This window comes from Artibeus jamaicensis, unplaced genomic scaffold (assembly GCF_021234435.1).
Source record: "Artibeus jamaicensis isolate MK-2021 breed Jamaican fruit bat unplaced genomic scaffold, CSHL_Jam_final contig_548, whole genome shotgun sequence".
Classification (NCBI taxonomy): domain Eukaryota; kingdom Metazoa; phylum Chordata; class Mammalia; order Chiroptera; family Phyllostomidae; genus Artibeus; species Artibeus jamaicensis.
Window position 1 is genome coordinate 13,788,301 of NW_026521883.1, and position 23,729 is coordinate 13,812,029.

Sequence of the window (23,729 nt, forward strand, 5' to 3'; positions counted from 1 at the left end):
GTCACTTTCACCCTCTCAGAATGTGGTTGGGACTTTTCTGTCCCTTGGTTCAGGCTGTGGGAAGGGCAGAGACAGTGCTAAATCATTTCCCTGGCACTTTGCATAATCGAGATGCAGCCAGTGTCCATCTGTTTTAATCCAGGGCCCTGCACCTTTGAGGTCCTCTAACCACGCACGTGGCGGCGTATACAAACTCCGCTGGTCCCAGAGAAAGTCCTGATCTGCAGAGTTTCCTTGATAGGGCTGCCGAATTGCAAAGCAGTTAACATCAGATTTAATAGGTTTAAAAAAGATTGCCTTAGGCAAACACTACAGTTTGGTCAGTTTTTCTGCATTCTTATGTTTACTAAAGGAAACATGAGAAGTGAAGATAACCTATTGAAAATGCCTGATGTCCTTGAGTTGTCCTTTGTGTTTCAATTTTAGCTTGCCAAGATGCCATTTTTATAGGACTTTTTAAACATTCAGAATGGAAATTTGATTCAAATGCGTGTTGACGTCATTATGAAAAGAGAACTGTGATGGTTAAGTTCCTGCAGGATTCAGGAGTGAGTTGTCTGGTACAAGTAGGTAAAGATTTTTTAGTGGAATTATTACAGAGTTGGCTACAGGCATGAAGATGCGTGTGAAACCTGCCGAGTGGTGCCGGCCGGTTTAGCTTTGGTGCTCTTGGTGACTTCTGAAGGTGTGGTGTTGTGGAGGACCGTCACACGTGGGGATCTGCAACCCTCGTAATGGGCATTCCAGATTTTAACCCCCGAGCCGGGGGAGAACAGTTTTCACATCTGTAGCTTCTGTTTCTTATCTGCGCTGGTCATTTGACTTCTAGTTAAGAGCACCTGTTCCTCTGTCACAGTGCTTTTTCCAGGACTGACTGTCTCGTCATTAGGAGCTTTCAACCCACCAGGTGTTTACGGAACAATACACAATTCCGAGGCACTTGGACAGTTCTGATACTGTGGGGTTTCCTGTTTGCCTAGGAGGTTTTTACCAAATACCTGGGGAGTGAAACCCCAAGCCCCTGCTTTCAAGTGTTAACAGCTATATTTGTATTTATCTGCCATGTTGACCAGGGGTGTCAGCCTACTGCCTGCAGACAAAACCCTGCTCACCGCTCACTTTATACCAGAAGTTTTGTTGGCGCACAACCGTGCTCAGTTGTTTTGTTCTTGTCTGTGGCTGCTCTCCCGCTGCAATGGCAGAGCTGGGTGGTTGCAATAGACCACACGACCCACAAAGCCTAAAATAATTACTTTTCTGGCCCTTGACAGAAAAAATCTTTGTTTAATTCCTAGATACCTGGGCAGAACTTCCTTTAACTTAAGTGTGAAAGCAGTTGTATTCAGCTGTAAGATTAAATTTTACTTGGTGAAAAAATGGAAATACGCTCACCTTATCTGGACTTATCACCATGAAAACATTTAAATCACTGTTATGTGCGAGACCCCGGCCATATAGAAACTTGCAGATGATAGAAGAAAAAGTTGGGTGCAGGAAGTGGGCCTGAGCGTCCTGATTTCGAACCTTATTCTGCGTGGGCTGTGACTTTTGGAAGTTCTGTGATCTGTGTGCCTTGATTTCCTCACCTCTAAAATGCGAGTGTCAGTGCAATCTCCTACCCGAGGCTGTTGTAGGGTAAGTGGAAAAGTGAGTGCAGTAAGTACTCAATCAGCCTTAGTTACTAGTATGATACATTAAGGCAAGTGTGCAAGTCCCTCCCCTATTTCTATGTTTCTGGATTACATTTCAAAGATTCAGTTGTAAAGATGCTTATTGGAAATTCAAAAGCATTTTATCCTGGAAACTTTTAAATAGAGGATTGGTTACTGACAATACCATAAAAGACTAACTTCCCCTGCATGTAGTTGAACAAATTATTTATTGGAATGTTCATAGAATGCAGGCTCAGCTTATTACATAATTTACATAGAAACATGGGTTTTGACAAGCTGGGTGAGAAAAGAAAAGAAAGGTGTTACGTCAGCGGTTATCAGCCAACCTGGACGTACCCATTTCTTCCCACAAAGATCATTAACCCCTAAACACCAGAGATTCCTTGAGGACAGGGACTGTGTCTGATACGTCTTTTTTAAAAAAAAAAAAAAGTGGGGACTTCCGCCAAGATGGAGGTTTAGGTGGATGCGCCGTGCCTCCTCACACAACCAAGTTTAGGGACAACTAAATATTAGCATCAGAAAACACAACCAGAACACGGAAAACTGAACTTTTCGGAAGTCCGCTAACAACAAATTCTTCGGCCCGACTGGTAAGGGGTGAAACCGGCGTCGGGTGAGGAGTTACAAAGGAGTTGACCCGGGCGCGGAATCCAGACGCGCGAATCCAGTCGCACGGGTTCCAAACCCAGGATTGGACCTAGTGAGCGACCGAGCGGCCCACCGGGTGAGCGACTACGGAGGAGTCAGTGGGGAGGCGGTGGCAGCGAGTTGACTGTGGTTGCATGGTTGCACGCGGGTGAGGGAGTGAGCGCTTGGACCAGCGGTGGCAGCGGCGGCGGCGGCGCCATTTCCCCGCTCTGACCACGCCCCCACATACAGCGTCACAACCCAGCGACCTGGGAATCCAAGGCGCCGCTCCTCCCACTTAAAGGGCCAGAACAGACCAAAAATGTCTCAGGAAGACCTCAAAGCCCCAGAGATAAATCTAAGTGACGAAGAAATAGCAAATCTCTCAGACGCACAGTTTAAAACACTGGTCATCAGCTTCCTCACAGATCTGGTGGACTATAGCCACAAATTAGAGAAACATATGAAGGCTAAATTAAGGGAAATGAATGGAATTCCACAGGAAAACCATAGAGATGAAAAAAAAACTGGGACTCAAATCAATGGAGTGAACCAGAAGGAAGAAAAAAATGATCAATCAGAAAGGAATGAAGAAATAAGAATTCAGAAAAATGAGGAGAAGCTTAGGAACCTCCAGGACATCTATAAACGCTCCAATATCCGAATTATAGGGGTACCAGAAGGGGGGAAAGACACAACCACCAGTGGAAAAACTATTTGAACAAATAATAAAAGAAAATTTCCCCAATCTGGCAAAGGAAATAGACTTCCAAGAAATCCAAGAAGCTCAGAGAGTACCAAAAAAGTTGGACTCAAGAAGAAACACACCAAGGCATATCATAATTACATTAGCCAAAATTAAAATGAAGGAAAGAATCCTGGAAGCAGCAAGAGGTAAGGGGACAATCACCTACAAAGGAGTCCCCATCAGGCTGTCAGCAGATTTCTCAAAAGAGACCTTACAGGCAAGAAGGGGCTGGAAAGAAATATTCCAAGTCATGAAATCTAAAGACCTACAACCAAGATTGCTCTACCCAGCAAAACTTTCATTTAGAACGGAAGGACAGATAAGGTGCTTCTCAGATAAGACCAAATTCAAGGAGTTCATTATCACCAAGCCCTTATTATATGAAATGTTAAAGGGACTTATCTAGAAAGAAAAAGAAGTTAAAGAAACATGAACAGTGAAAGGACAACAAACTCACAGTTATTAACAACCACACCTAAAACGAAAGCAAACTAAAAGGACAGCTAGATCAGGAGTGGAAACATAGAAATGAAGATCTCAAGGAGGGTTAGCAACAGGGGAGTGGGAGGAGGAGACGGGGGGAGAAGGAACAGAAAACAAGTAGCATAGACAGTAGATAGAAAATAGATGGGGAGGGGCAAGAATAGTATGGGAAATATAGAACCTAAAGGACTTGAGACACATGGACATAAACTAAAGGGGGGTAATGGTGGGGTTGGGGGGGGCAGGGTGGAGGGGAATGAAGGGGGGAATAGAACAACTGTAAGAGCATAATTAATTCAAAAAAAATAAATTTATTTTAAATAAATAAATAAATAAATAAAGTAAAAAAAAAAACCTTTAAAGCAATATGTTTTTACTTAACATGATTTGTAAAATTAGTCAAGCACCAAGGGGAACACTAAAATCACCTAGAATCCCACCATATATGAGTAGGATTAGTTCCCATATAAGCTCTTGCTGTATATATTTTAATTTATCCACACATAGACATGCATATATATATGTGCTTTCTTGTTAATTTTAGCAAAAATTATATTCTCTTGCATCATGTATTTTAGTTTCCTGCATAATTCTTGGCATGGTGCATTGTATTACGTGTTCATTGAAATTTGTTGACTATCAAAATTTGCTTTTTATATTCAGACGGCAGAATTTTTAAATGACTCAGAAAGAGGGGGCTGATTATGAGCCTCTGAATTAATGCCTTTGAATCAATGACTGACTAATCGTGTGCTCTACCAAGGAAATGAGTTAGCTAACCGCTAATGACTTCGTGTTTTAGAAATCTCTGCCCACTCAATAAAGGAGAAACTCAGCATCAATGTACTTTCCATCAATAGCACACAGCAGCTTTCAGCTCTAAGGAAGCCTGATGGGTCTGTTGGATGTTTATGAAATAATACGAAGGGTGGAGCTGCAAATCTTCTCCTCTGATAAGTGATAAAAGCCCTTTAAAAAAATCAGTTTAATGCATTATTTGACATAAGAAGGGGTTTCCCTCCCCTATCAATCCTAAGCTGAATAAGTAAGGCAAGGAGAGATTTGATTTCACATTAATTGATAAATTTGCTCGTTTCACCTCTTCTACATCTAATACCAGCACATTGTCTTGTACTGAGGGTCAGCCTCTGGAACAATCAATTGTTAATGCATTCAAGCTGATGCACATTGCTGTGCTCTACTTTAGAAGAACATCTACTTAGAAAATGCTAATGTTGTTTACCAATAAAAACACATAGTTTTCATCTATTTATCCTAAGACAGGGAAGGTTTAATTTGCCGTCCATTTTTCCTGAATGTCCCCACACTCCTTGCAATGCATTGTACTCGAAACTATATGAGGAAAACATGGCACTGTTTGCTCTCATGCCTGGCGAGACATCTTTAGAGCCGCTTGGCTGACGAAGTCGTTCTTGTGTCAGAGCACACTGCGCCCATTTGGTCCAGCCCTCTCCAAACTTGTTTTTACTCAAAGACCACACTGAAGAGCATTTGGCAACTTCAGCCCTTGGACGAGGGGTTGAGACTTTCGTGCCAGACCAACCGGAGCTGAAGGCAGTGCAGTTGTTCCCTGTGAGGTTTGTCCCTTGGCAGTCAGTTCGTTGAGCGGCTTTAGTGAAGTGAAGGTTGGTCTGGCGGCTGGAGCCACGGGCTCAAGTTCCGGCCTGACCACTGTCCACAGGTCTTTGGGCGAGTCCCGTCAGCTCCCTGCCCCACCTCCGTGATAAAAACAAGGAAGCTGATTAGGTCAGTGTGGGTGGTTTGGGGGGATTCATTAGTTATTGAAATTTTTCTTTAAGTTAATTTTTTATTTTTGTCTAATAAGACCATTAAAAACAAACTTTCAAAATCCTGGCCAGTTAGCTCAGCTGGTTAGAGCATCAACATGATACACCACAGTTGGGGTTCGATTCCTGGTCAGGGCACATACAGGAATCAACCAGGGAATGCATAAGTAAGTGGAACAACAAATTGATGTTTCTTTCTCACAAAGCAATAAAAAATTTTTTTATTTAAAGAAGGTGTACTGCCACACATTTCCTAAAAGAAAGAATATTTTAACACCCCCCAAATAGGGAGGAAATCATCTAAGAATAAAGGACAGCCTTTTTTATTGCACAGATTAAGCTTTATGAAAAATGCTGGCCATTGTTTCTCTGTTTGTCATTCTTGCTGCAGTGACTAGTAATTCAAAGACCCACAGCACGCATTTGGGAACCAAGATGTGTTGGGTCCCTTCTGTCTGGCAAATTCTATTAAATAAGATGGCATTTATCTTTTTTTTTTCCCTGGGCTTTTCTGTTTTGTTTTGTAGCACAGCCTTATAGCTCCATCCATTTTCAAAATTAACCTTGGGCCACACCTTCATAGCCAAAGATTATGTGGGTAGAGACAATGCTGGGAAGAGCTTTTTCCAGGGACACACCTGAATTATGGAGTAGGAGTAGGAGTGAGGTTTTTGAGCTCTGGAGATGTGACCCAACCCAGTGGGAGGCCTCTGCTCTCAGGAAGGTAGCTGTGGGCTCTGCAGACACAGCCGGGTGGAAAAAAAAAAGGCGGGCAGTTAGAGGAACAATCTCTCACTAACTAAATATATGTTTGTTTCCTTTAAATCTAAATTAAACTCTCTTGTCTCAGTTCTTCCGTTTCAAACCAAACCTTTTCTTCCAGGAATCCTCCCAAATAATGTGGCCCTTGAGAGCCCAACTGGGAGATTCAGGGAACAGCTGCAGTTTTCCCTGCTTCACCCGCAGTCCTTGGTTCAGGACTGGCCTGGGCAGTCTGACAGAAGGTTTTCTCTCACTGTCCCCTTCCCAGGCCCTCACCAGAATGTATGCAGACTAGTGATTGAAAGTCAAGACTCCTCAAACTTTACGTAGCAAAGTGTTAATAGTGAAAAAAACGAGCACTGGCTCCCGTAAGAGCTCTTAGGCGATCCAATCTGCACTCATTTGGTAACCAAGGGCCTGGTGGGTAGGAAGGGGTTGCTGAGGACGTGGTTCCTTGGGCGTTTGTCCGCAGGCAGCTCTTTCTCTGTGTGCAGCGGCGGTTTGTCCAGGACAGGTGCCAGTCACAGCACTGCCTTTCTAACTAAGGGAACCGCCCCCTTCTCCATGGAAACATACCACCCACATTTGTTTTTACCTCGAGATAAGTGCAGACAGACATCCTCTTGTTCTGAAATGGGGGTAGTCATAGCAGGACACTATTTCTTGAAAATTTGGTTTATCATAAAAATTACTATATTTGTTTAGCATGAGAACCAGAGTGAGGGCCAAACTTTATTATTTATTCAGTTTTGATTTGGTCCCTATAGTGTGTAGTCAGGATACTGGAAAAAAAAAATCAACCAAGGGAGACAGAGGTTTGAGTATTCAAAAGAATCACAGAATCTAATTTACAAAGGACCATGGAGCTCTCTAATTGAACACCCCCCAGTCCTGCATGGCATCCTTGTGCTAGCAATTTAGGATTGCCAGTAAATTACAGGACTCCTGGCTAAGTTTGAATTTCAGATAGATAACAAGTAACTTTTTAGTACTAGTATGTCCCAAATATTTCTTGGGGCATACTTACTTGGGATATACATGCATAAATTATTTATTGTTTATCTGAGCTTCAAATTTGGGTCTTTTTTAAAGATTTCATTTATTCATTTTTAGAGAGAAGGGAAGGGAAGGAGAAAGAAAGGGAGAGAAATGTCCACGTGTGGTTGCCTCTCATTTCTTGGTCGCTGCTCACTTTGAGCCCCCCCCTACTGGGGACCTGGCCCGCAACCCAGGCATGTGCCCTGACTGGGAATCCAACTGGCAAACCTTTGGTTCTCAGTCTGGCGCTCAGTCCACTGAGTGACATGAGCCGGGGCTGGGCATTTTTTATTTTAATTGCTAAATCTGGCAACTCCACCAATAACAACAATAGCAATGTAACCTGCTAATCTCAGAAAAAACAGTATAGCTTGTTGATTAAGAGTATGGACTCTTACCCTGGCTGGGTTGCTTAGTTGGTTGGAGCGTTGTCCTTACACCAGAAAGATTATGAGTGCGAGTCCTGGTCAGGGCACATACCTAGGTTGTGGGTTCAATCCCTGGTTGGGACGTGTACTGGAGACAACCGATCACTGTCCCATCGATGTTTTTTCCTCTCTCTCTCAAGTCAGTAAACATATCCTCAGGCGAGGTTTAAAAATAAAAAGTGCGGACCCTAGAACCAGACTGCTTGGGTTTGAATCATAGATCTGCCAGTGCCTCAGTTTCTTCCCAGTGAAACAGGATTAAAATAGCAACAGGATTGTGATTAGGAGCTTAGATTGGTACCACGTAGACAGTGTGCGTTTGATCAGGATTGTTGTCAACATGCAGTCTACAGCATTATAGACATTTAATAATAAATTTATCTGTGCTAACTTTTGCCTGCCCCCAAAAGTACATGTTAATCTATTGGTGGCCTCTTGGAACTTAACTTTGCCACTTGGAATTTATTTGCTCTCCTCCCCTCTTCTGTGACTGGCGACTTTCAGTCACGATTCACTGTCTCACTCACATGTCCCCTTAGTGCCGTGGACTGCCCCCGTACCAACACCGGGTGCATCCGGCAGGGTCTGAGAACGACCCCATCTTCTCTACTGTCGTTGTAGCCTCAACCCTTTCAAGTCAGAGAGCTTTGTGGTCAATGAAAAAGGCAGCAACACCAAGCGCATCATTCTACATTCTCGCCTATGTGCACGAACATTAATTTTTAAATACTGTGTGGTTTATCCAGCACTTGCCTCATTTGGTGCTATCACTAAATAGTGATAGTACCAAAGCTGCATCTCACGGATGCTGACATGAGACAAAACGTGCATCTTAAAGGACATGAATGGAAGAAATTTCCTCTGCTACAGGCCAGACACTGCTGAGCATTTTATATTGTTTGTTTTATTAAAATTTTTAAAGAAACTAGACTTTTTTTTAAAAGATTTTATTTATTTATCTTGGGGAAGGGAAGGCGAGAAGGAGAGAAATATCAATGTGTGGTTGCCTCTCATGAGTCCCCTGCTGGGAACTGGCCTGCAACCCAGGCATGTGCCCTGAGTGGGAATCTATTTCATTGAATTCTTATAAAACCCTATCAAGTAGGCCCTATTTCATGCCACAGCTCTCAGATACAACTTACCCAAGGTCGGAGAGAACTGGACTTGGGGAGCGCAGCAGTCTGGCCCAATTCAGTGCGCTGCTGTCTTGACATGTGAACACATGTGTGCGGCCTTGGGGGAGGAAATCCCATACGGATCTGATATCGGATTTCTTTAGCTGCATCTTCAACTGCAAATTTGCTAAACATTTTGCAATTATCAAGTAAAAGAAAACAATTCTGAGTATGTGTGTTGTTTAGATTTTTTTATCAGTGACTTTGGTTTTTGTGATTTTTTCCTTCACGAAATGGAGTTTTTCCCATTGTATCTATTTTGTTCGCTGCTGCATCCCCAGCATCGAGACCAGTCCTGGGCATGTTATAGGCACCCAGTTCAAACTAGTTGATCGTTGAATGAATAAATGGAAATATTTTATGGTGTAATGACACTTGATTTAATTGGGCGTGTTAAAGTGCTATGTAAAACAGTGAAGACCTAGTATAAACACGTTCTCTTCCAAGAGGCCTTCCTGGGCTCCCCGTGCAGAAACGACACCTTCTCCTACACCTGACCTGTATGGGCTTGTGATTTTCTGCTCTGAATAATATAGGAACAACTCAGTTCCCTACGCTTCAGAGGAGCAGGGCTGTTAAATTCATCTTGCACCCTCTATTTGTCGAATGAGTAAATGAATGCAGTTAGTATACCCGAGGTAAGACGGCTCCAAGGCATAAATAATATCACTTGAGAAGAATGATAACTGCTCTCCACTCCCCAGTCATCTCTGGTTTGTTTCCCCCCACCCCCCACCCCACCCCCAAGCTGTATATGTCACCAGCCTTAAAAGAATAAGCTTCAATTCCTTTAAAACAGTGATTTCTTTTTGTAGCACCTTGGTAATGAAGTCCATTACTCTTCCTGGAGGGGAACAAAATCTGAGCTAGTGGGTAATTGTCTTTGTCTTTATTTGCAATCTTTTAGAAACAAGTGCATGAGCTTTTTGCCGGACAGTCATTAAGAATTTTTGATAACCTCTGGTTACTTAGTTTTAAAAAACGTGTAGCTATGAAGATTAACAATGGACCTTAACTGGATATAAATTCAGACATATATCGGATCCGTATTAATCTCCGTCAACCCTTTTAAGCAGATGCCATATTTTGGGGATAAGGAAATTGAAATGTACCAAGGAGCGGTAAGTTATGTGCCACACAAATTACTGTAGTGTTTTTGAAAAGCTTCTTTGATGCATGGGTCGTTTTTCTTGATATTGGCAATACACTTGCATTTCCTTACTATGAATTATTATTGGGGAAGCTTAAGTAGGTGTCAGCGTTGATTTTTAATGATGTGCTGCTCTTTCAAGTGTAGCTCAAAAAAGCATAGGACTATTTAACATTGGACCATTATATACAAAATTAGTTAGAAAGGATATAAGTTCCCTATCCACACATGCCACAAAATTCTAAGGACCGAAACATCAGTAATGGGTAAAAAATGCACCGGGCGATGGAAATCACTTTGTCTGAATCAGAACCTTACTTAAGCTGTGGCTATGCCTGGAACATGAAAAAGAAGTCTTTTATTATTTCATTTATTAATGTGACCCTGGTCCCTAATGCAGACCCAGCTCCGGAGCCATTTCAGTTGTGTGGTAAAAACAGAAAGTGTAATCCTGATTAATGTTTCATCACGTGGTTCATCACTTCCCCAGGCCTCCCCTTCTCTGCATCTTTTTCCCTTCACTCTCTTCTTTGCAGCAGAAGCACAAGAGCGTTCATTAATCCTGACCCCTGGAAAACAAACAAAAAAGAGCCCACACAAATTCATCAGTTGAAGTGGAAGGCAATTTACGCAGAGCAAGAGCCCACCCCATTGTTGCCAGATGAATGATGCTGGTCGCTAGAGCCAAAGGAGGCTGCCACGCGAAAGACCTTTGATAATGCTGCCTTTATGGGAGCCCAGCACAAGGGGAACACTGTCAGCAGAGCCCGGGCCCTGCCCTGGCCCTGAGCGGTGGGCTCCCGGGCAGCAGGCGCGGGCCTGGCTCCACATTCTCAATGATGGCGAGGCAGGGTGGATGTAGTGCTGTGTCTTCGTGTGGTTTCTTTCCAGTTCTCTGAAAAGCATCGCTACCTGAATCCCTTTTAGTCCATTTATCTTTTGAAGAGTTTTCTTTAAAGAAATGCCCTAGGATTTTAAAAACATGTATTTATTTTTAACTCCTCATGGTAACAGTGCCAGGTGCTATGTTACACTTGCTACAATAATAAAACAGCTCTGGGTGCTGGCTGTGTATTATTCTCCACCCCCATTTCACAGATGAGGAAACTGAGGCTCAGAGAGGTAAAGTTCTCAAATCTACTGAGTGGTGGAGCTGAAGTCAGGTCCCAGTGAATTTCAGGGGCTTCAGGGGCTTCAGGGGAGGGAAGAATCAGGTGAGGAAAAATACCTATTCTATAATTCTCATGTAGCTGAGAGGTTCTGTAAGACCATAGATTGGAAGTCAACTTAAAAGACAATCAAAGATCAAGGATAACTAATTAACCAGCTTTCAAGCTTTATTGGGTAGTGACTTGCCCACACCTCTTCCTCCATGTCCACAGCTTTCTCTCTACTTCATTTTCTTCTGTTTTCCATCCTCTTTTCTTCTTTGTAGTCTAATTCCCTGTCTCCAAGGAGATACTAAAAATAATCCTACACAAGCAATCTAGGCTTGAAGGTCATTTTAAAACTACATCCAGAGGCCCATCCATGCTTCCCCTCTGACTGTAAGGTGAAGGCGGGGGTGTATTCTTGTTTCCAGTTGGAGTTATTTCGTCTCCATGTCCCTGGAATAGCCTCCAGCCCTCACTGGGCAGTTCCCCTTGTGAGCCTCCAGCTCACAACCCAGGGGGCAGTGCGAACACTGCGTACACCAATTCTTAACACGTGTACAGGCATCCGAACACTCTCTTTCACCCATTCTCGTCACCCAGTCCTGATCTGTCAGAGACTGCAACGAATGGCAATTCTGGGCCAGTCCCCTTTTTCTATAATAGAAGTACGTGGTAGTAAAGTAAGGCCCAAAGTTGGATTAGTAAACGATGCTGTACCACCTTTGCACGATACTCTCCCTTTTCAAATTGCTTCCCCATCCATCATCCCAGTTACTCTGTGATGTTTGTAGCATGAGCTTTATTCTCTTCTCACTCTGGGTCTGGCTTTGTTTTCACTTTTTTTTATGTTAGGTAGCCTTAGATTTAAGGAGTGTTCTTTCTCCAGCTTTACACCACACGAAGTATTTTTCTCTTTAGCATTTTTCTTTTGAGGTGAGTGGTGGAGGTGGCCGCCAAGAAATTGGGGAAATCGGGTCTGAAGTTGTCCCGACACGCTGAATTCATTGGTGAATTGGTATTTAGTGATAGCTGAGACAACCCATGAAACTAAAACGTGGGGGGACATCTCAGTGTGGCAGGAGTTTTTTTTCCTGCTGAGAGGAAACAAACTGAGCAAACCAGTTCATCACTTTAAAGAACCACACAACTTGCCCTCTTCTTCTGGGAAATTTTTAGTTTTTCTCCTCATTCATTGTTATGTCCAACTTGCCTCTTACGACAACATTGTGTAGGAATTTGGGCTTCTAACCAAGTCAGACCCGGATCCTTAGTAGGCCTGTTGCTGGAGCGCCATGTGGCAGTGGAGCGCCGCCTGCACAGGTGTGCAGGGGTGGACCGGCGTGTGTGGGCGCATCGGAAGGCCTGGGTCTGCCTGAAGGCTGAATCACATGAATACCTACGGAAGAGTCCTTCCAGATTCCATCTGTATTTTGTTAGGTGTAACTGCTCATGACCTCGATACGTTGACGAATTCTTGTGTGATGTAACCCACAAGATATAATTACAGGCATTGGGACTATACAGTGATATAGGCCAAGGCCAAGAAAAGAAATTTAATGTGTTGCTCTACCTGACCGTGGTTTTGTGTTTTGTTTTGCTTTTCTAGGCACAGTATGAAAACCCACCGCACATCTATGCTCTTGCAGATAACATGTACAGAAACATGATCATCGACAGGGAGAACCAGTGTGTCATCATCAGGTACGAGAAGGAGCCTTATTGTGTACAGAGGATGTGAGGTCATGCTGCAGTTCGAGATTCTATCGAGAAGCGGTGCTTTTGCAATCGCTGCTGACCCATCTGAGTCACAGTCATGCTGTCTGCTTTGTCTGGTTTCTGTTATAATTCCAAATCATAAAAACTTTGGCACCTCCACAGGGTTGCTGTCTCTGCCCAGTTGCCTAAGGTGTTAAGGCTTTAGAGCACGTTGTGCTGGCCAGGTCTTTTACTGATCACCCTCGGGCCCGAACTGAAAATGATAAAACACCGCCCCTCCCGTGTGATTGTACTGTGGCTTTATTCTAATTTGAAGGTCCTTTATGTCGTAAGTTTCACTGTTCTGTCAGCTAGAGTCCTTTTGTCGAGGTCCCTCTTTGTTCTTTCCCTGATCATTTAATTCAGGTTTGAACTTTCTGGTGTACTTTGTCATTTGCTTTTAATTTTCTGTGGGCCTCCGTGGTAAATGCCAGCATTCAATGTCTGTAGCTACATTTCAAAATCCTTTTAACCTGACCCAACTCAGAGTCCTTGCTGGGTTTAAGTGCTTTTTCAGTTTTGTTTACTATTGTGAACATTTCATATGAAGAAAACGTAACCATCCATATTCCCATCTCTTAGAACCTCACAGTTGTTAACATGTTGTCATATTTGCATTAATCTTTTTTAGTTCTTTAAATTTTTAAAAATATTTTTAATTTAATAATTGTTCAAGTAGTCGTCTGTCTTTTAGTCCCTTCCCAACCCCCCCAGTGCCCCCACCTCCCTCCCATTTCCACCCCCCTTAGTTGTTGTCCATATGTCCTTTATACTTGTTCCTGTGAGTGTTCTTTAAATTTTTATCTGAAGCACTTTTGAAAAATGTTGTATTAGGGATATTTATAGACAGATACAAAGTCAAAAAGAGTGTTATGATAAGCCCCTGTATGCCTGCCATCCAACTTATACGTTCATTACTATGTGGCCCATCCTGTTTTACCTAACTCTTCCGCCCTGCTTCCGCTTGGTCATTTAAAGCAAATCCTACGTAGCAAGTTATTTCATTGGTCAGTACTTTACTGTGGACCTCTAAAAGATCATTTATATCACACCTAGACAGTGAATACTTTTTAAACATCATCTAATATTATCAGCTGATTCCATGACTATTTTGTAAATTGTGTGTGTAATTTCTCTTTTTTTTAGTTGACTTTATTGACATGACATTGGTTAATAAAATTATATAGGTTTTAGGTATACAGTTCTATCATATATCATCTAGGAATTTTATAGTTGGTTTGTTTTTATTTGGGTTCCAAACCAGGCTTACACACTGCCCTGGGTCGCCATGTCTCCTGAGTCTCCTCTTTTTGTTTTTGTGGCATTTGTTTGTTAAACAATAAGGTCTTTTGTCTTGCACAATTTTCTGCAGCCTGGGATGAGCTGGTTGTATACCATGGCATTATACTGTAAATCAATATTTATATTTAAAAGCGTGATTTAAAAGGTGCAGATTCAGTGCTTTGGCAAAAATGCTTCTTCAGTGATGCTGTGAACTTGAGGCTTTTATTGGTCAATAATGCCTTCTGGTCTGTCTTTGTGTCATGTCCTGATTGCCAGTGGACCCGTCCACTGGCAATTATAAACTCTCATTTCACAGTCATTCTTTAACTAATGATTGAAAAGTAATTATTTTCTAATTCTATTATTTCTTCTATGTTTGTTAGATGGAATTCTTTTACTTGGTTAACTTAAAATACTATCTGTAGGAAAGAACTACATAAAAAGTTTGATTCGTTGTTTTGACCAGTTTTCAAAGCAATGAGTTGATGCTAGCAACCTCCCAAGGTAATATTTTCATTTTCATACCAACTAGTGGATTTTAAGTATGTTGTCTGTTTAACTACATTGCAGTTTTCTTTTGGACTCAAAAGGTCCTAACTGTGACCAGTGAGAGCTCTTTGTATTGGCTCCTCTGCCCCTTTGGTAGGACCCTGGTAATCTTTGGTAGTTTTGTTGTTTGAGATGTTCCCGACTCATCTGGTCCATTTTCTGCCAAGCCCTGGAATCAGCCATTTCACCCAGAAGCTCCAGTTCATTTGAATGGGAAATGATACTGAAAGACCACCAACCTAGTCAGAGCTATTAGTTCTTTTCAGAAGACAAAGGAATATGAATTTTTTTAAAGAAAAAAATGGTCCTGGCTGGTGTAGCTCAGTGGACTGACTGTGGGCCTGCGAACCAAAAGGTCGCTGGATCCATTCCCAGTCAGGGCATGTGCCTGGGTTGCGGGCCGGGTCCCCAGGAGTGGGCACACTAGAGGCAGCCACACACTGATGTTTCTCCCCATCTCTTTCTCCTCCCCTTCCCCTCCCTAAAAGTAAATAATAAAATATTTAGAAAAAAGAGAAAACGTGGAACACAAGTTTATACTGATAATTTTCAGTTAATTTTCAGATGATAGGATTTTTACTTTATTTTTATATTTGTATCTTATTTCTCTTAATGCTGAAAGTTTTGGTTCCTAATGACATTATCACAGTTACTTGGTTTATACTGCATGTGTATAAATGTAAATATACATATAACAGTAGAAGTAAATATGTATCTATATACTTTAAGTGAACACATAAATATATAAATGGGATAAAGCAAATCTGTAAATTTTTAAAAGATTTTATTTATTTATTTTTTAAAGAGAGGAGAAGGGAAGGAGAAAGGGAGAGAAATATCAATGTGTGGTTGCTTCTTATGAGCCCCCCACTGGGGACCCAGCTTGCAACCCAGGCATGTGCCCTGACTGGGAATCAAACCTGCAACCTTTTATTTTGCAGGCCTGCACTCAATTCATTGAGCTACAGCAGCCAGGGCACAAATCTGTAATTTTGATAATGATTTAAAATAACAGTACCAGTGTTATTAGTAGCAATACTGAATTAATTCTGAAATTTCTTTGTTGTTCTATAAGATGTACAATCAAAATATCGGGTTTTCTGTGTCATTAACATTCCAACTTGACCTGCAGTTAGGTTTACTTATTTCATTTTGGATTTTAGGGATTTAACATTTTTAAATTGAATTTTGTTTTATCATTGTATGAAATATTTACATGGTTCCAAATTCAAAACTATAAAGCCAAGAATGCTAACATATTTCAAGGTGAATGTAGACTTCGTGATATTTTACCTAGACTAAATATTTCCATACACATCTCTGCAAAAGAACCCTTTTTCCCTTTTCCCCAGGACCAGTATCACAACTAAGTGATTAATAAAAATTTAATATCATCTAAACATAAGCAATCCACATTCAAATGTCTCTAATCGTTGCAAACACGTCCTTTCCTGCTGGCTCATGTCAATCAAGGAACAGGAGTGTCCTCCCACAGTTGCCCTGGCAGCGTCGTGGCTTTCTTGTGTCTATAATGACACTGACATGGTGCAGACACCAACCCAGTTTTCCTATGGACACTCTTTACATTTAGCTCACTGCTTCCTCGGGATCTCATCACACGAATTCCCTCAACGGGGTTTTCTGTAAGTTGGAAGTTAGATCCAAATACTATGTATATGCAAGTAAAGCCCCTTTGGAAGAAATACTTGGGTAATGATGAGTCGTGTTGCTTCACAGGAAATGCTTGTGTTCGACCCCCCAATTGAGGTCACTGGCCAATAGAGGGGTGGCGAGGGCAACATTTCCTTAACTGGAATCAATGAGAGTACAGGGTGAGTTCTCTGTTTCAGTCCCTGGCCTTCTCCTTCCTTTGGAGCGTCGAGTGCGATGAGAAAGAAGGGAACGGTCTTGCTGCATGGGCTTCACGGTCTGGAAGCTGCCTCTGTCTTGCCCAGCCCACATCTCTCCCACTCTCGGCGCCCCCTGAATATGTCCCTGCAAGATATCTGTGCAGTGAAGCAGGACCCGTGCCCACATGTAGGATCCTTCACTAACTACCCAGAGTCAGGCCACCCTCAGTTTTGACACTACCTACCAATTCAGGGGTTCCTACCACCCTCTCAGTTTCAATAATTTGCTAGAATCACTCACAGAAGTCATGAAAGCACTGTACTCGGGACTACCATTTTATTATAACCAAGGAATACCAATCAGAAACAAAAAAATGTGGGGACGTAGGGTGCAAGGTCTGGGAGGGGTCCAAACGAGAAGCTTCTGGCTGTCCTCTCCCCCCGAAAGCATGCAAGGTGTTAATTCCTTCCAGTTACGGCAATAGTATTGTCAACCAGGGGGGTTCACTCCAGTCTTTGGTGTCCAGAGTTTTAATTCGGGCTCTGTCACTGCAGGGCTGACCTTTAGTCTCCAGTTCCTCCAGGGGGTCAGATTATTTGGTGCTTTCTAAAGCCTTTATTATAATTCATATTCTTAGACTATCTCAAAGCCCCCAGCAAATATAGAGAGAGACTTCTATCAGGCAGGATATTCTAGAACTCTAGAGATTAGCGCTTTAGTAGCCCAGGGCAAAAGCCAGACCTCTCTTTCTGTTTAATTCTTTATTAACTAAAATCTACCTTTAGCAAGCCTTGGTTCATTCTAGCAGCTCTGTGACCCTGGGTGGCGAACGTAACGTTTGTCTGAGCCTTGATTTCTTCATTGGTGAGTTAACTGATTGACCAGAGGACCTCTGAGGTTCTTTCCTGGTTTTGGAGCTCGCTCTTTCAAACAGTGTCAGAGGGGAGGGAAGGCAGGGAAATGCTGTTGTGGGTAGAGAGGCCCAAGTTTGCAGCCAGCAATATTGGGAGCTGGGTGTTTGTTCAGCTAGGGCCTGAGTCTAGTGAGGACTGCCTGTGTGCATTCGTGAACAGCAACACAACTGGTTCTCCAGGGGCCGGAAGAGAGATGTGCTCCTTTGCTATGGGCTTTTGCCATAGCTGGAAAGACTAAGAATTTTTTGTATTGTTTAGTTAGAAAATGAAAAATGAATGACCTAATCTCTCGAGTGCTCTTTTTAGACCTTCACTTCCCAATTCCCTTGTGCGACCTTGTGTACAGGATGAAATGCACACTCTAAATGGGCAGAGAGAGGCAGGATTTTCAGTTTCCTCCCAATCTTACTTAAGTTTTCTAAAGAGGTGGGTGTGCTGACAGGATGGACTGGCAGCTGGCTACTGCTGGACTGGAAAGCAGTGTAACAAACTGAACTTAAAAAGGAAGAAATCAAGGAAGGAGACGGGCTGTGTTGTCAAGTGCGAGTCTCCACCGAAGGCTTGGGCTTGAGTATCACGTGTCTATAGACTTGTTCTGTCAAAGTAGCTAGAGTTGAGCAGCTTCAAGTAGACAGACTCTGGCCTGCAACTCACAAGTGAGTGTGAATTAGATCCCAGCTCATGAGTTTGTAAGGAGAATTCTGCCTGTGGATGGCTCAGCTGATTGTTTTCCGGAACACAGCCCAGGGGAGCCAGATTACCGTTAGAGGTTGAATTCAGAATGGAGGGATGACTGCACTGGGTACTGTCAACAGATCACGGCCCCCACCCCTATCAGGGTATTGCTCTATTCCTCCATGTGGTCTATTCGCTTAGGGAAAAATTTCTGGTGTTTATTTTCCTGTTCTTGAAACCAGAAAAGACTGGCGTTTGTGCTGCCAGTCACATACCGAACCCAATAAGCGCAGACAGGGATTAAATCTTTATGGACACTTTATTCAGATGACTGGTGATCTGAGAAGATGGTGGCTTCATACTCTTAACAGACCATCTTAAATTCCTTTCCAAAATGGCCCCTTTTATAAGACAAACAAAGTGTAGGCGAGGGGTTTGGAATTCAGGGAGAAGTTAACTGGATTAAAAAACTGCAGCGTTCTCGCCCTGGACAGTGGTCATCTTGCCCCTGAGTGCAATGGCTCAGATACCATCTTGATTGCTTGCAGCCCTCCTGAGGCACAAAGGTGGAACTGCCTGTGTCTCCTGGAGTCAGGGTGGGTTCCAGGTACCTTCAGTTCCTGCAACAATAACTTTTATATGCACTGATTACTAAGCTTCTAGCTATTACTTAAACTAAAATTTTCTAACTTTTGAGTCCCCTATCATTCTAATTCCATGTAGGCCAGCCCCTTTTATTAACCTACGCTTTCTCCTGCGCACCTCAGCTATCTGTTAGGTTGGAGACTAGTCAGGAATAAACACCCAGGGTTTGCCTTAGGTGTTTCCCAAGTTTCTCCCCGACAGTCCACTGGCAGGCAGGTCAGGGGAGTGGCTGCAGTAGATGCTAATTTCATCTACCATGCCCTGTGTTCACTAATCAACTTACCAGTGATAGATGTGTCCAATTCCTGTATTGCCTCATTAGCTCAGTGGCTCTACAGGTATCTGGGCTACACATCTAGAGATTCTGTTTGAGGTGATTTATGGTGAGCCCAGAGCATTGATATCCTTTTTCAATCTCCCTAATTTATGCTAGTTGAGAATGAAGAATGAGGCTCCTGAAATCCTAATACCCCAGTCACCTCTTGTCTTTAGCACCATTAGCTAGTCCAGGGAAGTCACACTTCCTGAGGGCCTTCCGGCTGCTGGGTGCTTCCCACTTAGCTCCTCCCCTTCCATCCCAGCGTGGGTACCAGCTCGGTGAAGCCCTTATAACTGAGAAAGCCAGCTGGTTTATAGATATACCTGCTTCTCATCCCCTGGTTTGTTCCCTACCAGCCGTTCAGTTATAAATGTGTGAGTTTATCAAGGAGAGTGTAGTGTGGATATGAAACAATACAATTCTAATAAACATTAAATAAGTTTTCAGTAAATGTGACTTTTGTTTATCGTTTCAGAATTTAGAAAATCTCTTGATGGTGTAAATGGTTAATATTTGCTTAAGAAGCTAAGAGTTTAAATAGATATATTCTTTTGATCAATTTAAAGAAAACATTTAAATTATTTGAGTTCTTCTCAAACTAAAACTTGAAATCATTATTTATGAATAACATGAATAGGCATTGCACTGTTTTTTTTTAAGATTTTATTTATTTATCTTTAGAGGAGAGGGGAAGGAGAAAGGGAGAGAAATATCAATGTGTGGTTGCCTCTCTTGTGTCCCCTGCTGGGAACTGGCCTGCAACCCAGGCATGTGCCCTGACTGGGAATCGAACCTTGATCCTTTGATTCACAGGCCTGTGCTCAATCCACTGAGCTATACCAGCCCAGGGGTATTACACTGTCTTATACCATAAAAACATCAGAAAACTGCAGTTGTGAGAATTTATAGAGAACCTGTATCTCCAGCATAGCCTTTTCCCTAACCTGGGGGTTCCCAGACTATGGCCCATTGCCTGTTTTTTTTCAATAAAGTTTTTTTATTGGAGCAAAGCTAGCGCCATCTGTTTTCGTGTTATCCTTGTCTGTGGGACAACTGCCCAACTGAGCTGAAATGACAGACCACGTCTAGTCATTTTTACGGGAAGTCTGCCACCTCCTGCCTTGAGCACCAGCTACTCCTGTGACAACCGCATTTATGTGACGAGCCAACACCCCAGATTTAACGAGTTCATATATGGTTCTTTCTATGTTACTTCCAAATTTATTCTTCTACCAACTTTCTCTTCCCAACTCAGTTGCCAGATGACTGCTCCTTCACTATTGTATCATTTAGTCTATGTCCCACTTCTGCTGAACTACCTCATTGATTCTGCAGTGCCCAGCAGAGTCTGAAGTCCCTAGCTTGGGACACACCCAACTTTATTTGTTTCTACTCTGACCAAATTGCCCTTCTCTTTTCCCTTAAATGAGTCATGTTCTTGCCCAGGTAGGTCTCCCTGTCTGGAGTTATCTCCCCCACCTAAGCCTTTCTTACCTACCTCAACCCAGTGATCTCCAGCCTCTGAATTTCAGTAGTACCTCCTATACTCCTCATTGTCAGCACCTTCTTAATATGATTTTTAAAAATTTTTCGTGTGAGCATTTAAAGTCGTTTTTCAATCTTTGATGATTGGAAACTGATGTACGCTTTTTGGTTTCTCAGGAACACATAATTAAGGTTTGATGATAATTCTGAAGCTGTAATACTTGAAGTACCCTGTACGTGCTACGGCATTTATGAAAGGGGGAGATCGGTTTAGAATGAAATAGCCAGCAAAGGTGTCACTGAGGAATTTGGACTTGGTTTGGGTCTTCCCTTTAAAATGTGTGGGAAGGAGAATGCATGAATGACTTGCTGGCCTCTGGACCCCACACTGTGTGATGGGGCAGGAAGAGGAGGATGTCAGCGTATCTGTCAAACTAGACTTCCGCTGACAGATGGTCCTTGTCAGTTGCTCAGAGGTCCACACTGGATTTCCACCTCTGTTTCTAAATAATAGCCATATAGGCTTTGTGCAGTAGTTCAGCAGAGGTTGATTTGGGGAGGTAAGATTGTTCAGGTGACAGGTACCTCACGGAATGATAGGCCGAGTGATCTGCAGATAAAATCTACAGGCCTTGCAGATCTCTGAGCTGGGACATGACACCACAGAAGAGTTCATTCATAAAGATAACACTATTGGGAGGAAACATGGGATCTTGAGAAAATACAGATGAGCAGTGAGGTTCTGGAGGGCATGGCCTGATTTGGAAAGGTGAAGGGGAAACTGATGTTTGACACTCAATAATCTCATGAAGGAGTAAACGAGCAGAGGTGAATGTGGACTCAAGGCAGTGGCGATAGAAAAATGCCACAGCTGCAGCTGCATTAAGGTCACTGACAACGATGGACACTGGAAGACAGGTAGACACATGTGCGAACTCAGTAAATGAGCAACCAATCTCTGCTTAGCTCATCACTTTTTTTTTTTGCTCCCAAATCAAGAATTTGGATTTGTGTTTTAGAATAACGTATCTTTATTGCTGGATCTATCAGAGACATCTGTGCAAATTTATTTAATAAAATAATCTGGTGTGGTAAAGGGGAAGGAGAAGCAGCAAGTTTTCCTTTATTTTCTACCATCTCTTATCACCAGACAAGATCTCAGCGCTGTGGCCAGAGGCATTTCTGAATCCTTGGTTAACTGACCTCTATGGAGACTTACAAGGCCTTGGAGAAAATTTTTGTGATCATTTTATGGCTCCACCCAAAATGAATTTCTGTCATTTTTTTGCCTGCATCAGCTCCTGCTGTCCTACCCGATTTCAAAAAAATGTAATGTCAATATGAAAGCATTGCATTTAGTACAGTTTCTAATTTTTTTTTGCTTGAAATATTCTTCAGCAGGTTTTTCTGCAGAGTAGGGTATTCTGTCTTTAATGTGTCTGACACCAGTTTGCAAAGTCTTGTAGATTGTATCCTGAGTACCTGCTGAATAAATAAAGACATGAAAGATATTTTGAACGTACATCAAAAGGATTTGGTGACTTAAAGAATATGAGAATTTTGGTAGCGGAAAAGGAGATAGTTGTCCCTATTGAATCTAAGATTTCTGACCTGTCTGCTTCAAAAGACACTTCTGACTTGAAATCCTTAATATTGATGGTTGTAAAGATTAAAAATTAGAAGGTTTTAAAAATCAGAGCAGCTCCAATATTTGGCTTGCGTCTTGTCTCTACCTAGGCACCAACAAGTGCCTCACAAATTCTCAAGTTGTCTTCCGGTCTTTGTTGTATTTCAGGAACCTTTTATTAGTAGTATTGGAACTCCTTCTTGTTTCTGTTGGTCCACCCAATTTCTTGTTATCCCAGGAGGGGTGATTGGCCCCTGTTCTCCTGGCCTGGCTTTGGGAGGGCCTGTTTGCTCACACCCGTGACTGTGGAGTTTTCATGAGGACCGCCCTCGGGCTGGGGGTTTGAGAGTAGGGCCCCCATCTACCTTTCTTTTTTTTTTTCCCCATCTACGTTTCTGCCCAAGCTCACTGCAGATATTACCTTGTAACCTGTGTGGTGGCTGAAATTCCTTCATCATCAGTCAGAGTGTTACTCCAGAGGGCTGACTCATTTGCTAATTAATATGTTATCCATAATCTTAATAATTCACCTTTTTTGGGTGGTTGCTTTGTCTTGGCATCTGTTATGGACTGGTATATCATTTACAACTTGACAAACTAAGAGTTACTACCCTCCTTTTTGCAGACCAAGAAACTGAGTCTCAGAGAGATATGAAACATGTTAAAACATCTTGCGTTTGCAGTGCATCAGAGCCGTGCTCCAAGCTAGGGCTGCCTCGTCCACTCTTACACTCTTTCCACTTCTCTGCTGCTTTGAGTCAGCGGGTGTCATGTTATCTGGTTGTTAATCTATTACCACCCACAGTCACATTGTGTAGTGGAAAGATCTCTGGGGCTGAGTCACAGGGTGGATTCTTTATTCTGTTCTAATGTGTGTGACCTCTGTAAGCCTCAGCCACTTCATCTGCAAAATGGTGATTAATACCTTAGAGGAATATAAGGAAAGCTCAGTAAGGAAATACACATAGTAAATATTTCTTAAAAACTGTTCAGGAGTGATATAAAAATACCTGCTGGAATTTCAGAGCTCCTGAGTAGCTGAGCTGTGGTTCAAACTTGGCCTCCATACCCCCCACAGTGAGTTCCTCTGATTGCTCCGGGCTGGGCCCAGAGGAGCATTGCCATGCAGCCATTGTCTACAGATGAGATTTTGTCTGCTTGACAATACTCATTGATTGGGAAGAAATGACAGCTCTTGGTCTTGTTCACACTTTCCTTGTCATGTTCAAGACTGAATTTTTGCCGTTTGCTCAGTCACTGAGGCATGGCTCTTTCATTTTGCATTTTAGACATTCAGCCACTGCATGTTCTTGAGGATTTATTTTTCAGTGTTTTTGCAGGGTTGGGACAGATCACCCCTTTCTCTTCAGGCAACAGAGATGCGTCACCTCAGTCTTCATTCTTTCCCAGACCCAGGAGGGCTGTCAGGAAGGGAGTGTGGGAATTGAGTCTTTGGAGAAGCCTGCCCAGAACCTTCTTTGACGTGATGGTGCTCATTCCCAATCACATCTTGTCTTGTGATCACAGTGGTGCAGGCAGGCTATTATTTGTTAGCTTTAATTGTGTGTGAGATAAT

The 23,729-nt window shown here is 42.6% G+C and overlaps 1 protein-coding gene across 2 annotated transcripts in view; it reads left to right on the plus strand.

Moving 5' to 3' along the window:
* Positions 1–23,729, plus strand: part of MYO1E (myosin IE) — a 206,054-nt gene that overhangs the window by 80,408 nt on the left and 101,917 nt on the right. For both annotated transcript variants that reach the window (XM_037151034.2, XM_053670099.1), the window contains 2 exons: positions 9,777–9,866; positions 12,656–12,750. In XM_037151034.2, the coding sequence (XP_037006929.1) occupies positions 9,777–9,866; positions 12,656–12,750 (185 nt within the window). The remainder of the gene's footprint in view (positions 1–9,776; positions 9,867–12,655; positions 12,751–23,729) is intronic.